Genomic DNA, 14,560 nt, shown 5'->3' on the forward strand with positions numbered 1-14,560 from the left:
AAAAAAACCTGACATTCAGAAACAAAGAAAAAATGTTTTGCAGATAACATACCTAAAGTCAAAATCCAAGCTCTTTCACTGCTTGCCTGGTATTTTTTCTAAATTTTTGTTATCTATCTCCAAGAATAAAGTTATAATGGTGAAACACCAGGTAATAGAAAAGTTATTTTGGACAAACAGTTAATTCCTTCAAACCCTATGAGTAGATTCAGCATTATTAGGAGAAAAATCATTGGCTTTTGTACCTAGCTGATCCTGTGTGTGGATTTTGTCTGTACCATGAAAACATGGCCAAGTCCTATAACTTTGAAAAGTTATGTCCAACTTACAATGGCATATTCCACTCTCCTTGCTGTCAAAAGAATTAAATGTCCCAGATCACTTAGGAAAAAGATAACAGACACTCTGTTAAGGGGCTGAACTAGGGAATAAGCAGCAGCAAGGGTTAAACATATTTCCCACAAAACTCTCTGATCTTATTTCACACCAAAATGTCATAAATGTCTGGTACTTACTAGAATACAATACCTTACAAACAAGAATGCCTACTCTCTTTTGGCATCATTAAATTATTTATGGAGGGTCCATATGCTAGAAACTGTTGAACAAATGAGTCAATGAAAAGTTAAACCTATCTATTTGGTAGACAAGTACTTTCCTTCCAAAGTAAATCAGACAGGCTCAAATACAGAGAAGGTTGAAAGAGCAAGTTATTTCTGGAACAGAAAATGTGAATTTTGTTGAGTTTTGTCACTAAGATGATTAGAATGAGTGTCCGATGCCCTTCTTCTATAGAAATCACAAATCCCAGGCCAAGTGAGGCAAACTATTAAAAAAAAAAATTGCTGATTAAAAACAAACAAGTAAGCAAACACACAAACAAACAACCGCCTTCCCCATTGGCATGTCCCAAAGCCATTTCAGAAGAAATTTTTGAAGCCAGGGGTTGAGAATTTGAATCTGTTTTTAAAGTACTCTCTAGCCCTTCCTAAGTATAGGTCCATGAGTAGGTTGTCCAACTCTCCAAGCCTCATCTGGGAAATGGGGAGAATTTTCCAACCCCTACCTCAGAGCCCTCTTGTGAAAGTTGTATGAACTCAAGTATGTGAGGGCACGTGGTGCAACTCCTGGCACAGAGTGAGTGTCCAGGTAATGATGATCCTCTTTCTCTTACAGCCTTATCTCACATTACTGGTTTTGTGTAGGAATAGAGAATCTGGGATTTGGGTTTGGAATCCACCAGAGACTAATACAGCAGCGCCACCTGGTGACCATTTTACCACAATAGTAACCTAACAACGTCCTAAAGATCATGGGTGAGAAAGCTATCTCTCTTTGTTTCTGAAGATTTAAATAAAAATACAGTCTCTTGATATATTAGAGAGACTTTTATCATTATTGTAAGTGTCACTCCTTAAAAAAATCCAGAAATAATCAAATTCTCAGAGATTAAGTTTGAGTTATATTGTTTTTCATTCTACTGCCTTTGGAAAGCAGCTAAATATTATCTTCATCAGCATCGATTAAAAAAGACGTAATGGAACATAAACCTTGTTAGAACTATTGAGAATTGACAGTTCACTCAGTTCTTCTTGGAGAAAATAAATTATTAGTAAAAAATGCATAGATATGAGGTCAGAAAACCATGATTATTTTATGTACAAGGGTCACCATAATAAATGTAGTGTTTCTTCATTTCCTAGTCTTCATTCTCTTGTGTTCGTTCCTTGTAACCAAGGGTTTTTCAGCAGAAACCTCTAGGTACATTTTAGGAAATTCCAAAATGTCTTGCAATTTGAAACAAAATTTTTGTGCATATTGGGTGGTGGTGCAGTACTATTGTTTTTTAATACTAAACAAATAAAAAAGAATTTCAGCTCTAAGAAAGCTTTGATAGAACATGGGTGTGGTGTTCTGAATGTTTATGTCTCCCAAAAATTCATACATTGAAATACCCCTAAGGTGATGGTATGAAAAAGTGGGGCTTTTCTGACATGATTAGCTCATGAGAACTCTGCCCTCATAAATGGAATTAGTGCCCTTATGGAAAAGGCCTGTGAGAACTTGTTTGGCCCTTCAGCCTTGTGAAGATACATAGAAAGTACAATCTATGAGGAACAGGCTCTCATCAGACCCCAAAACTGCTGGTGCCTTGATCTTGGACTTTCCAGCTTCCAAAACCGTAAGCAATGAATTTCTGTTGCTTATAAATTACCCAACCCAAGGCATTTTGTTATAACAGCCTAAACAGAACAAAGGCATTGGGTAAAACTAAGTTCAAGATCTTTGTTCCTTGCTTATTTTCTTAAACTATCCAATAAATCCATTCTTCCAGTTTTCTCTTCTGCCAGTACAGTGTGAACTGATGTTCAGAAAGGGAAAATGTATATATACAACATATTCTTAGAGCCTGGGCACCGGTTGTAGAGCTTTCTCCACACCCTCCCCTGGGTGCATGTATTCTAAAGCAAGAAGGTGCTGTGTGGGAAATCACCTTGATGTAGTGGTAGCTTCCAACTACACTATTATGCAGATTATACTAGAAGTCATAGAACAGAAAGACTCACAGACCAATAAAGATGCCAGAAGCACGGGGCTTATTAAATCAATTTTAAACCCCAGAAAAGAAACAAGGTGAAAGTCATGGGATAGGTTGACTCATTGAGGGTAAAGTGTGAGAGGGGTGGAAGGATCACACTAGCTGAATGTTCTGCAATGTTGGTATATACACTCCTTTTCCCTCTGCCACATCATCCTTCTCCAGTGGTGGTGTGTTATACCAGAGTTGAGGTTTGAGCAATGAAAGAGGGGGCCAATGGAACATTCTTACTCTCTCCAAGACAATCAGGGGCAAACCACTGAAATTCACCATTTAGGTTGATGAGCTGGTATGGGTACCAGAATGGAAGTCAACAAAGAGTGAGCAAATTAAGACCTAATGGATAGTGAATGCTTAATTTTCTCATATATATCTAGTGTATCACATATAGTGTTTTCTTGGTCTTTCTTTCCCCTTCTATTTTTGTTCACACTCACATGCTCTACTTAGTTTTTCTGTCTTAAGGGTCGCTTTGTTGTTTAACACATCATAGGAATTTCATGTATCCCTTTGTTTTCCTGTCTTCTACAGTAGAATGGAATATTTTTGAACAACACAGCAAATGACTATTGCAGAACAGGATATTGTTGGCTGTTAAATATGAGCTCCAAGTTTGCTTGGATGACTCTGGCCCAGAAAAAGAGAGTTTCTTTTTATGTGCTTAGCACAGTCTTCTGTAACTTGAGGAACAGACACTTCTGATTTTGGTTGACCTGGATTTAATCCTTGCAGGGGTACAAGCCATAGGTGTCAAATGAAACTGGCCTTCATCCAAGATTCATCAAGTAGTTGGCAGATGTTAGGCATGTTTGGAGATAGGAGTTCTGTGGTCTCTAAATCCCTAACCTTGAGAATGAGGAAGCTTGTGGGAGTCCCTGGGAAGACCTAAATGGTCCTCTCTTTCTAAATTCCCCCAAACAGTGCCTTTCTCAGGTCCCCTTGGCCTGTATTGAATGTTCTCTCCTCTCTCATTTTTTGTTAGCTGAGATGATTCTTTAAAAAATTCCAGCACTGTTCCAGATTAAAGGTGGACACCACTCCTTCCTAACAGCCCTCCTCCCCCAACCAGTCTCTGGATGAGTGCAGAAAAACACAACAGCCCTACTCAATTGATTTTATTTTCATTTTTTATTGAAAGCTTCATCAAAGAAAACAGAAGTTTAAACCTAACATCCACTGATCTACAGAAAGCCCAAGGGATGGGGGAGATAGTTGCTAATTTGACTGTGGTACAGATGAAGAAATTAAAAATAAAACCAGAAACACCTTAGAATTACAGAAGTTTCCATGACAGTCAGAGACAGCAGTACAAAAATGCTCTTAAATAAAGTTCAAAATTGAATGATGTTTCAGAAGTTCCATGAAGTTGAATAAGGACTGAAACAAGGGTTTTAAAAGAAGCTGTGTCCCATTTTTTTTTAGACACTGAATATCTCATAGCAGATACTACTACATATATTTTTTTAAATTAAGATTCCATTTTGTTTTCTTCTTCTTTTGAAATAAATGGAAGCATCTGTGTCCAGAATAGAGAAAACTTTTTCAAGTGTCTCTTTGAAATAATTTTTACAGTTCCTGAAAAGCAGGGAATAACTCATTTTTTAAAATATATATGAAGAGATAACATATTTGAGGGAGGAGGAAAGAACATCTTTCTCAATAACCTAGACCAGAGGGTTTGAAACAAAATATAACATTAAAGTTACATTTTGGACATTATTTAAATTTGATGTGATCATAAAAATATCCATGGGAGTGTCAAAGTCATTCAGCCTTAATACAGTAATGCAGTCAAAATAGAACGAAAACAGTGCAATAGTTTTGGTCAAAGATTTAAAAATATGAATATGACTGTGCCAAGAGCTACCATTATACTCTCTTTGCAGAAATTGTGTGGATCCATGCTACTGGTTCATATTTAGTGGAGTGAAGGAACCAAAAATAACTTTCTTTTGAGGGAAGCCGAATTCTTTGCTATGATTTTTTTTCCTGTATATTCTGCAAGAATACAGCCAACTCTCAATTATTTCTGGTAGATAGGAAAAGACATTATAGATAATCAAAATTTATGACATATAATGTACTGACATTAATTTTACCAATGATTTCAAACTCCCTTAAGAAATTAATACTTTATAAGAAATAAAACAATCAATTCTTATTTCCAATTGTTTGTCCCACCCTCAGAGTGACATGCTAATAAAAGGAAACAGAGCCCAAGGCCTACACATTGAAAAGAAAAAACAAAACACACCCGCAAAGTAGATAATTAGCCCTTCAAAAATTGAGAGTGATTGTATTTATGCACAACTCAGAAATTGGGGCAGTAGTAAGAAAAGCTCAAGTATGACTCAGTGGCCTAGTGGTTCTTCCTGCAGATCCAAGCTTGACTGCACCTTTCCTTCAGCTTTAAAGCTTTCTGAGTGGAAGAAAATTTTCTTGATATATTATTTTGCCTCACAAAAATAAACAGAAATGAATATTGAAAGACATTCATCCCTTTTTTGCTACAGAGAGTATATCTACATGTTAGAGTATAAAGCCAATGATAAATTAATCTGGAGTGAACTCTTGTCTCTCACATCATACAAGGTCTTTGGGGTCACTTGGGGATTTAGCGTTTAGTTTTTGTACTTTCCTGAACGCTATGTAATCTGCAAAGGACAGCCATGACCAAGAGCATTTGGGATTAAAGGACCAATTTCATACTTAAGAATGTTTGGTAGGAAATGTTAAACTTGAGTCAGACCCAACTGTCTTCCAATGCCACAGTGGATGTCATTTGTAAAACAAATTGATTCATTAATGAAATCCCATTATCACTTGCCACAGGAAGGGTAGAGTGTACAGAATCAATGAGCCTGTTTAAATTCTGTCAATCCCTCAGATTGAAGTGAGAGGCTGTCAGTCCCAGTAAGCTCAAAATTTTGAAGCATGCCAGCTACAATAACATGAAAGACAAAATCTCATCCTTTACTTTTTACTGAAGACAAAGTAATATAGATCAAGGTTCTATGACATGTTAAAGCTTTATTATAGTGCATGATTCCTCAAAGGTGCTGAATGTTATACATGTACATAAATATTGTCCCTTTACTTGACTTCAAATCATATAAAAAACATGTATTACTGAAACCCACTTGAGAATTTCTCTCTGCTTATCAGCTCATCTGCAGTGGTTCATGCACTCAAATTAAGAATGAAAATGAATTGCCAAATGTATTTTAATCTCCTATTAACATCATAATCTGTCTAGACAGCCTATTGAAACTTCTCCTCAATCGTGAAGATGACTGCAAGAGTCCTAATTAAATCAAATTTCACTTTTCATTAATAGGGGTTTTAGGCCACTGTAAAAAAAAAATAAATAAAAATAGGTATTTAGCAAATATCCCAATTATTTAAATAAAGAGGTTTTTTTGGGGGGGGGAAAAAACAATTACTTTTCTGGGGTCATACATAAATTGAAAATAGTTTTTAAAGCACTTTGCAAGGGATCCAAAGATGTATTTTTAGGCATAGTAAAATAAAGTGAACTTCATGCTTTAAACAGCCTTCTTCGGTTGTCAGTCTTATATGTCTAATGGGAGAGCTTTTAACACCATGCAGTTTTTCATTAGAAGGGGGTGGAAGTGAGTCATATGCTTTCAAATGTGACAGATCTGCTAAGGTCACAGGAAGAAGTAATTCAAGTGAAATATGGAGGTAACATTCTGAAATGTTGAAATCTACCAAGGAAACAAACTAATCCTGGCAAAACTAGAGTCAGGTAAGGATTTTTTTAAGAGTACTGTGACATTTGCAATATTCAAAACATGTCAGCATTCAAGGACAAACCGTCATCAGCACCTGCCAGTATTACCTTCAGTTCACTTGGGCTCATTATGTTGTCTTTAGAAGACATGGCCACGTATTGGGGAGCTCCCAATTATCATGCACACTTTGCCTCCCTTGACAACGCCTTATCATTATTGAAAGAAAACTCACTCTTGCACTGACCATGAAACTAGCATTTACATGAGACAGTGTTTCTCTCATTTGGATTGTGGCTTTAGTTTGTTTCCTCATGTTTAAGCTAAATCTTGGCATTAAAGTCAAAAGGAAAAATGGAAACATCCAAATAAATGCTTGAAAATCTGGTGGACCAGAATGCATGGAAAATTAACTTCAACTTAAAAAAAAAATTATAGTCCTAACTAGGATGGGTGACAAAGACCCTATCTCAAAAAAAAAAAAAAAAGAAAAAAAGAAAAAAAAAATCACTACAATATATTTTGTTGATTAAATTTGAATTCTGCTGTCTGTATATATTGAAAACTTATTTTGGTTTATTATCACACAATGTAATGCTGCTTACCTGTTGATGCTTTTTTTTTTCTCCCAGACTTGGCTCTTCAAAACAAGTCTTAGGTAAGACAACGGACAAAGCAGGGCAAATTTGAGTATGTGCCATTGTTTTCCTTCTATTTTTTTTTCTTTTTGGTTTGAAAACATATATTTTATAGAATGGCATGATATAAACTATCCAAACACAAAACACACATGAACACATCAAATGACAGGTCATTTCCTCTTGCAGAAAGTGGCTTAAAAAATTGATATTGAAACTTCATAGTTGAAAAAAATATTTCTGAATGTACAAATAAAGCAGCAGTTTTGAATAGAAACAGGAAGTTACCTAGGCACATTCATTAGCCACATGGTAGCTACCTCTTAGCCTCATTGTTGATTGTGTAAATGAGACTTTCTTTGTATCACATTAATACATGTTTTTGGTTATTTTTTCACAGAAATGAAAGAAAGTATATTAGTTTCATATTCAAATGAATTATGCCCAGGATAATCCTTATTTATACAAAGAGTTTAGAGAGTGAAAAAGAGAAACAGAAAATATGGTTCCCATATATGTCTTTTTGTACCCCAAAAAACTTTGGGGCCCACTTTTCAAAGATAAAAACTTCAGTGCCACCTTTATAATGCATGGGAAACTGAAGGATGGAACAAAAGATAGTATAAATCTAGCATTTTCTCTAAAGCATGAAAAACCATAATGGTGGGTGTGACCAGTTGGAATTTCTCTGTAACACACACTACATTTTCTTGGATACACGTTGTCTCCATTGTGACCATAAATATATGGAGTCATTCTCTGATTTGAGCTTCCAATTCATGGGGTTGCAAATAAGAGAACCAGAGTTTATATAAATAGTGGAATACTGACAATTTCACATGAGTCAACCTTATTACTCATGTTGACATAATGGGAATATGATTTATCTTTAAAACTTTTTAGTTTTTAAAAAGCCTACCCTGTTTTATAGTACACTTAAATACATTTCCCTGCTTCTTTTGGACTAAGACAGGCTCCTGTGACTTAGTTTGCGAAAAAGAGTTTCACCTATTTGATTCAAAGGATTCATTCAGAAAGCAATCTAGTGAATGGTTCACCTGACAAAATTCTATTCCATTGTCCTTAATTTCAGGTAAAACTGTAAAGGTTGAACACATATCTCATGAATTAAAAATGTAGATATATTTTACAGGTGGGTCAATTTAATTCATTTTAGACAAAGTTTTGCATCATTCTAAATGCAAGTATTCCTCCTTGGTTTACATGATTGATCATACCTAATTCTTTTGGTTCTTTAATTATTGATATAAATCATACTGTTTCTTGATTGTCAACTAGCATTTTAAGGACTTCCCTAAACTCCACTAATAGAATTCTCATTCTTATTGGGCCTACATGCCTCAAAGAATTAAACTGAAAGAAAAAGTTCTTTCGGCAACACCAAGATATGAAAATACAATGAAAAGAGGCAAAAAGAAGATACCCCCTACCCATTTGCAAAACCAAGGTGTCTATTCATGGTAGGTGATAACAAAGACAGAGGTGAGAAGACAAAACCCAGAGGTGTGGTAATTTAGAGGGAAGACTATTGTTACAAATACAATGAGACCTTTCCAGGAGACCACTCACTGTTTCACAGAATATCACTAAGTTTTTTGACAAGTGACCTTTCAGACCAGGTTCAGAAAGTATCTTTAGCTGAAAATTCATACAAAGAATATTCAACCTGTTAAATAAGCATCTTGGTTTACTAGTGGCCATCAGTACAGGTTTCACTATTCAAGACAGCTAATGAGAAACCAGAAAAGCTCACAGAATTTAAAGCCACTTGGCTCTATCAATCAGTTGATACCCAGAACTGTTCATGCTGAAACTGCTAAACACAGCAGGTACAAGCTTCTGCTATCAATGAATATACATTTAAAGAAAAGAAAGACAACTCCCCCCACCCTCTTTTTTTGCACTATGTAAAACACCAGTGGAAGGTAGTTTAAACACAACAAAGTAAGAACTGGTCCGGCCATGTCGGTCAAATAAATTTTTTTTTGTTTTTTTTTTTTTAAAAGAAAAGAAATGAAAAACAACCTCTATCTTCTGGACTGTAATAGGGTGTCACTTCATCTTTGGTATAAAATAGGCCATCCATAGGCTGAATTTGATCACAACTAGGAAAGACTACAGAAATTGTCAACAATTTCTCTATCTATTGCTTTTTTTTTTGTTTTTTTTTTTGCACTTTTTGACCATAAGCTCCTATCTACTTGTTTTTTTTTTTTTTTTAATGCTCTTAAGCTAGGTTTTGCAATGTGACAAGCAAAGCTGACTAAAAACTTTGTAAAGCTCATAAAAAAGACTGCAGATAAAAAGCACTAATGCTTTTGCTAGCGATCACGCTTTGTAAATTAAAAAAATCTGCATTCTGCCCCCCAAACACGCATTATTTCTAATGCAGTTGTTTTTAAACCAACATTAATAACTTTACTGTAAAATGTTTTAGCCTTTGAGAATGATTCATGTCAACACTTAAGACAAAGTTCATGAAAAGTCCCAGCATTTTTCCAATTCTTGCAGTTGCCATGGTTTCTTTTATCAACAAATTTTCTTCAAATGAAGAAAAACATTTTCATTTAAACTGTACAGTTTTTTTTCACCCTAAAAACTCAGTCTTAAACTTCTGTGCCAGTTAAAGCCAGCACAATATTTCAATTCTTTCTTGATTTTTGTTTTTAACAAGACGTTGACAGCTTGCCTCGAGAGCCTTTGACGTCCTTAAAATTAAGGCAATTAAGATTTAAGATAAACCTTACCTAAATATTTCTAAGAAAAAATAAAATAAACCCACTAGATTTAAACAAGAAGGGAAAAAGAGATAGTAGCTTAATTGTTGAGGAAGACCATTTGGTTCCATTTCTATTGCCCGCCTCTTGACATTAGGTTTTCTGTTTTTTAAAAAAAAGTATCTACACCTTCAGGAAAATTCTGAATTCAATTCAAATGTTCATCCACATAAAATATCAAACTTCAATGTTTTGTTTTGTTTTGTAGTGTTTTTTTGTTTTTGTTTTTTTTCCTCTTCTGGAATTTTTTTCTGTAGTTAAAAAAAAATGATGGCAAAAATAAATTGTCAGACCACATGAAGACCATTTGCACAGCACATAAAAACTGTTTTCATTGGGTAAGGTATAAAACTAAAAAAAAAAAAAAAAAAAAAAAAAAGCATTCCATTGACGTCTGTGCAAACTGGAAGCCAACTTCTTGTTCAATGAAGTTTCTTCATTCAAGGCAAAGATTCAGACGGACATTCTTCAGTCCTGTTTATGGTCTGTGAAAACAATTGAATAAGAGTGGTCATTAAATTAAAGTAACTTTGAAATCACCTTCTGTGCCCTTTTCCAATGAGGCAGCTTTAAAAGATACCAAGCTTTCAATATAACATAGTCACAAAAGCATCATAACATCATACTGAGTCTATGAGATTGTCAAATTCTGCCACTTTCACTTAAATACAGATTTGGGCCAGAGAGTTTGTTTACATTAAAAATCAAGGTTAATAGCTTACGTTGTAGCTCCTTACAGATCCTTTGAATAATTCTGTTCCTTCAAAACTACTGTAGGAATCATCACTAATTCCAGCAACATATATGAGATTCTTTACTCTGCACCCAAAATAACTGGGTTGTATGTTATCTCGTGGTATTCATCACGTACATTTACACAAGGCTTATTGCCTGAGGAAATAAGTGAGACAGTTAAGAGGCCAATGCAGTTTTGTTCTTTTTCTCTTCCCCTTCTCTTCTTTCTTGTTCATTCCCTCTGTCAAGATTATAAGTTTGTGACAGCAGGAACTATATTTTACTTATACCTTTTGCCTTTTAGGCAGAGTGGTATATCCACAATAGGTGTTTAACTAGAAAAATATCATTTTACTATATGCCACTTTGCTTAGCTCATTTCGAATAGACTTCTGCTACTGCCCTTTCTACGTTGCAAGGTTAACCTTCCAGCAAGATGACTTTACTCTTAGCTCTTTTGCCCACAGATTAGAAGTTTGTAAAATCACTTCAGAGTTGTGCTATAGAAAGAAGGACCTTTATATTATCTGTAAGTCACATTTAGCTGAAAGCCTTTTTGTTCAGGGTATCGGATGACAGCAAAAAGTTATGCAAGTTCTTCCGATGCACAGTTGCTTAATTTAGTAAATATGACTCAGTGTTACTATGTGTAGTTTTACAGATTGTTTACTATACAAGATGCATGACTGAGGGAGTGGGGGCTAAATTTCAGCCCATTGTCTGTTCCCCAAGGTATGTACCCTGGAGGAGAGCTGTAACCCCAGTTCACAGTGCTTTAAACTGTGTAATGTGTAGCTTGAGACGGCCCAGAAAGGACATAGTTTCCTAATTTGCAAAAAGCCATCATATGAGCCAGCTATGGCTATTAGGAACCTGATTAATTTCTTCCTAAAATCATGTGAGGAAAGCTACCAGTTGATATATCGAATATTCAATTTTTATCAATAGGTTAAGTCCCTAAAAATATATTTCTGTGTTATATGAGGAAGTGAGATATCTTTTAAGAAGCAAAGCAATTACAATTTTCATACTGTAGCAACAATAAGAAAAATTTTATTAGCGGTAGTCATGGGAACCATGGTCTATATGTTAACTATCTCTAGCTTTGCACACTATAGACTTGCTCCATTTATCTCTAAAAATCTACATTACTATGGGAACAAATTTTTTTTCTTGGTTATATAGCTGTGAGTTGGGGGGTGGTGGGGGGAGAATCTGTTCTTTGTTCCCACTCCCATCTTCTACTCTGATATTATTGTGTACTGAACGGAAAATGCCTAAAACACCATGAATCTCTTTAGCAGCTGCTCAGTGAATGATGTCTTCTTCAGTGAACTACAGTGCATAGAAGACCTGATCCATCAAGCTCAAGTACTTGATTCACTGGTCTCAGAAGCATTGATATTTATGAGCTAGGCTGGAAGTACTTTAGGTTTTATAACTGTACACAAATGCTTCCAATAGCCCTCTCCCATAATTTGCTTGCTTCTTAAAGTGGCCCCATTGCCACATGAAAACAAATGATGGCAAATAGATGGTTGTACTTGACAAGTTCATGTTTGCTAGCTGAAGTTTGAAGGAAAAAGGATCTTGCCATTGAATAGAACTGAATTCTCTCCTGCCCATCTCCTCTGTCCTGGAATAAATGTGAATGTGCACATTTACATAATACTTATGGATTGCACTGAAATTCATAAAAATAGAAGGGTTCTAATTTTTTTTTTAGGCTGGGATCTTTGGCAACAAGAACATGTTAAGTTGGACATTTTAGAAATAAAATGGGGTACAACTTGAAAACAGGAATTCATGTGAAGAAATAATGAGTATGGAAATCATTTGCAAATTATAAAACACAGTGCACAATGTATTATTATAATATATTACAATACGTAAAATGTTGTATTATTCACAAGTGTAAAGGACATAATTTGCTCATCATTAATATACTGACAATGTATAGAAATTTGGTATTCAGGCAGTTCAGGTAGCCAGAGAAGATTTGAAGTATAAAAAGAACTTGCAATACCAGCGTTGAAATGAGGGCCTTTTAAAGTCAGAGTAAATGTGGTAGAGTAGGAATTTCACTGAATTTAAGAATACAGAGGCATTTTGAATCCTCTTATCACTCCTCCTCCCTCAAAAAAACAAAACAAAACAAAAAAAATAGGCACAGTGGATAGATTGGAACATAACAAACCATAATCTTAGAAATCCATTTTAGAGCAGGAGGAAGTCTCAGAGATAGCCAAATGAAGCAATATTTTCCAGAATAATTCCTGACAGACTAGCTTCATGTAATGCTATGTAAAAAGTGGGATTCTGTGATCCCGATTGTAGAAAAAGTCACAGTACATTCCCACTACTGGCTAAATTAAAGAAGTAGTTAGGGTACCCAAAAAGAAGGGCATGAATATTTTTAAAAAATTGTTCTTGAAAGAATATCATCTTTTACATAGGTATCCAAATTACAACATGTAGATGAAACTTTGTGAGACATCTTTAATCATTTAATTTATCTTTTCTAAATTATACTTTCAGTTCTGGGGTACATGTGCAGAATGTACAGGTTTGTTACATAGGTGTATACATGCCATGGTGATTTGCAGCACCCATCGTCTACATTAGGTATTTCTCCTAATGCTATACCTTCCCTAGCCCCCCACCCCCTGACAGGTCCCAGTGTGTGTGATGCTCCCACCCCCCAGTGTCCATGTTCTCATTGTTCAGCCCCCACTTATGAATGAGAACACATGGTGTTTGGTTTTCTGTTCTTGTGTTAGTTTGCTGGGAATGATGCTTTCCAGCTTCATCCATGACCCTCCAAAGGACATGAACTCATCTTTTTCTATGGCTACATAGTATTCCATGGTATATATGTGCCACATTTTGTTTATCCAGTCTATCATTGATGGGCATTTGGGTTGGTTCCAAGTCTTTGCTATTGTGAACAGTGCCACAGTAAACATACGTGTGCATGTGTCTTTATAGTAGAATGATTTATAATCCTTTGGGTATATAACCAGCAATGGGATTGCTGGGTCAAATTGTATTTCTGGTTCTAGATCCTTGAGGAATCACCACACAGTCTTCCACAATGGTTGAACTAATTTACACTCCCACCAACAATGTAAAAGCATTCCTATTTTTCCACATCCTCTCCAGCATCTGTTGTTTCCTGACTTTTTAATGAACGCCATTCTAACTGGTGTGAGATGGTATCTCACTGTGGTTTTGATTTGCATTTCTCTAATGACAAGTGATGATGAGCTTTTTTTTATGTTTGTTGGCTGCATAAATGTCTTCTTTTGAGAAGTGTCTGTTCACATCCTTTGTCCACTTTTTGATGGGGTTGTGTTTTTTCTGGTAAATTTATTCAAGTTCTTTGTGGATTCGGGATATTAGACCTTTGTCAGATGGATAGATTGCAAAAATTTTCTCCCATTCTGTATGTTGCCTGTTCACCCTGATGATAGTTTCTTGTGCTATGCAGAAGTTCTTTAGTTTAATCAGATCCCATTTGTCTAGTTTGGCTTTTGTTGCCATTGTTTTTGGTGTTTTAATCATGAAGTTTTTGCCCATGCCTATGACCTGATTTTCTTCTAGAGTTTTTATGGTTTTAGGTCTTATGTTTAAGTCTTTAATCCATCTTGAGTTAATTTTTGTATAAGGTGTAAGGAAGGGATCCAGTTTCAGCATTTTGCATATGGTTAGCCAGTTTTCCCAATATCATTTATTAAATAGAGAATCCTTTCCCCATGCTTGTTTTTATCAGTTTTGTAAAAGATCAGATGGTTGTAGATGTGTGGTGTTATTTCTGAGGCCTCTGTTCTGTTCCATTGGTCTATATATCTGTTTTGGTACCAGTACCATGCTATTTTGGTTATGTAGCCTTGTAGTATAGTCTGAAATCAGGTAGCATGATGTCTCCAGCTTTGTTCTTTTTGCTTAGGATTGTCTTGGCTATGCGGGCTCTTTTTTGGTTTCATATGAAATTTAAAGTAGTTTTTTCCAATTCTATGAAGAAAGTCAATGGTAGCT

General features: G+C 35.4%; 1 protein-coding gene and 1 long non-coding RNA gene across 25 annotated transcripts in view; one reads left to right on the forward strand and one right to left on the reverse strand.

Annotated features, from left to right (window-relative positions):
* The window catches only part of LOC135969607 (uncharacterized), a 94,917-nt gene that overhangs the window by 63,100 nt on the left and 17,257 nt on the right, over positions 1 to 14,560 (forward strand). The window lies entirely within an intron of this gene.
* Positions 1 to 14,560, reverse strand: part of RBMS3 (RNA binding motif single stranded interacting protein 3) — a 1,486,333-nt gene that overhangs the window by 6,468 nt on the left and 1,465,305 nt on the right. For 18 of the 23 annotated variants that reach the window (XM_065539818.1, XM_065539816.1, XM_065539814.1 and 15 more), the window contains one exon: positions 9,073 to 10,272. The exons of 1 other annotated variant lie outside the window; for it this stretch is intronic. In XM_065539818.1, the coding sequence (XP_065395890.1) occupies positions 10,266 to 10,272 (7 nt within the window). In that variant the 3' untranslated portion in view covers positions 9,073 to 10,265. Of the gene's footprint in view, positions 1 to 3,708; positions 10,273 to 14,560 lie in introns of those variants that run through there. 4 more of the 23 variants (XM_005545572.5, XM_005545568.5, XM_005545571.5 and 1 more) reach the window with 1 other exon arrangement.

Source organism: Macaca fascicularis, chromosome 2, assembly GCF_037993035.2.
Source record: "Macaca fascicularis isolate 582-1 chromosome 2, T2T-MFA8v1.1".
Taxonomy (NCBI): domain Eukaryota; kingdom Metazoa; phylum Chordata; class Mammalia; order Primates; family Cercopithecidae; genus Macaca; species Macaca fascicularis.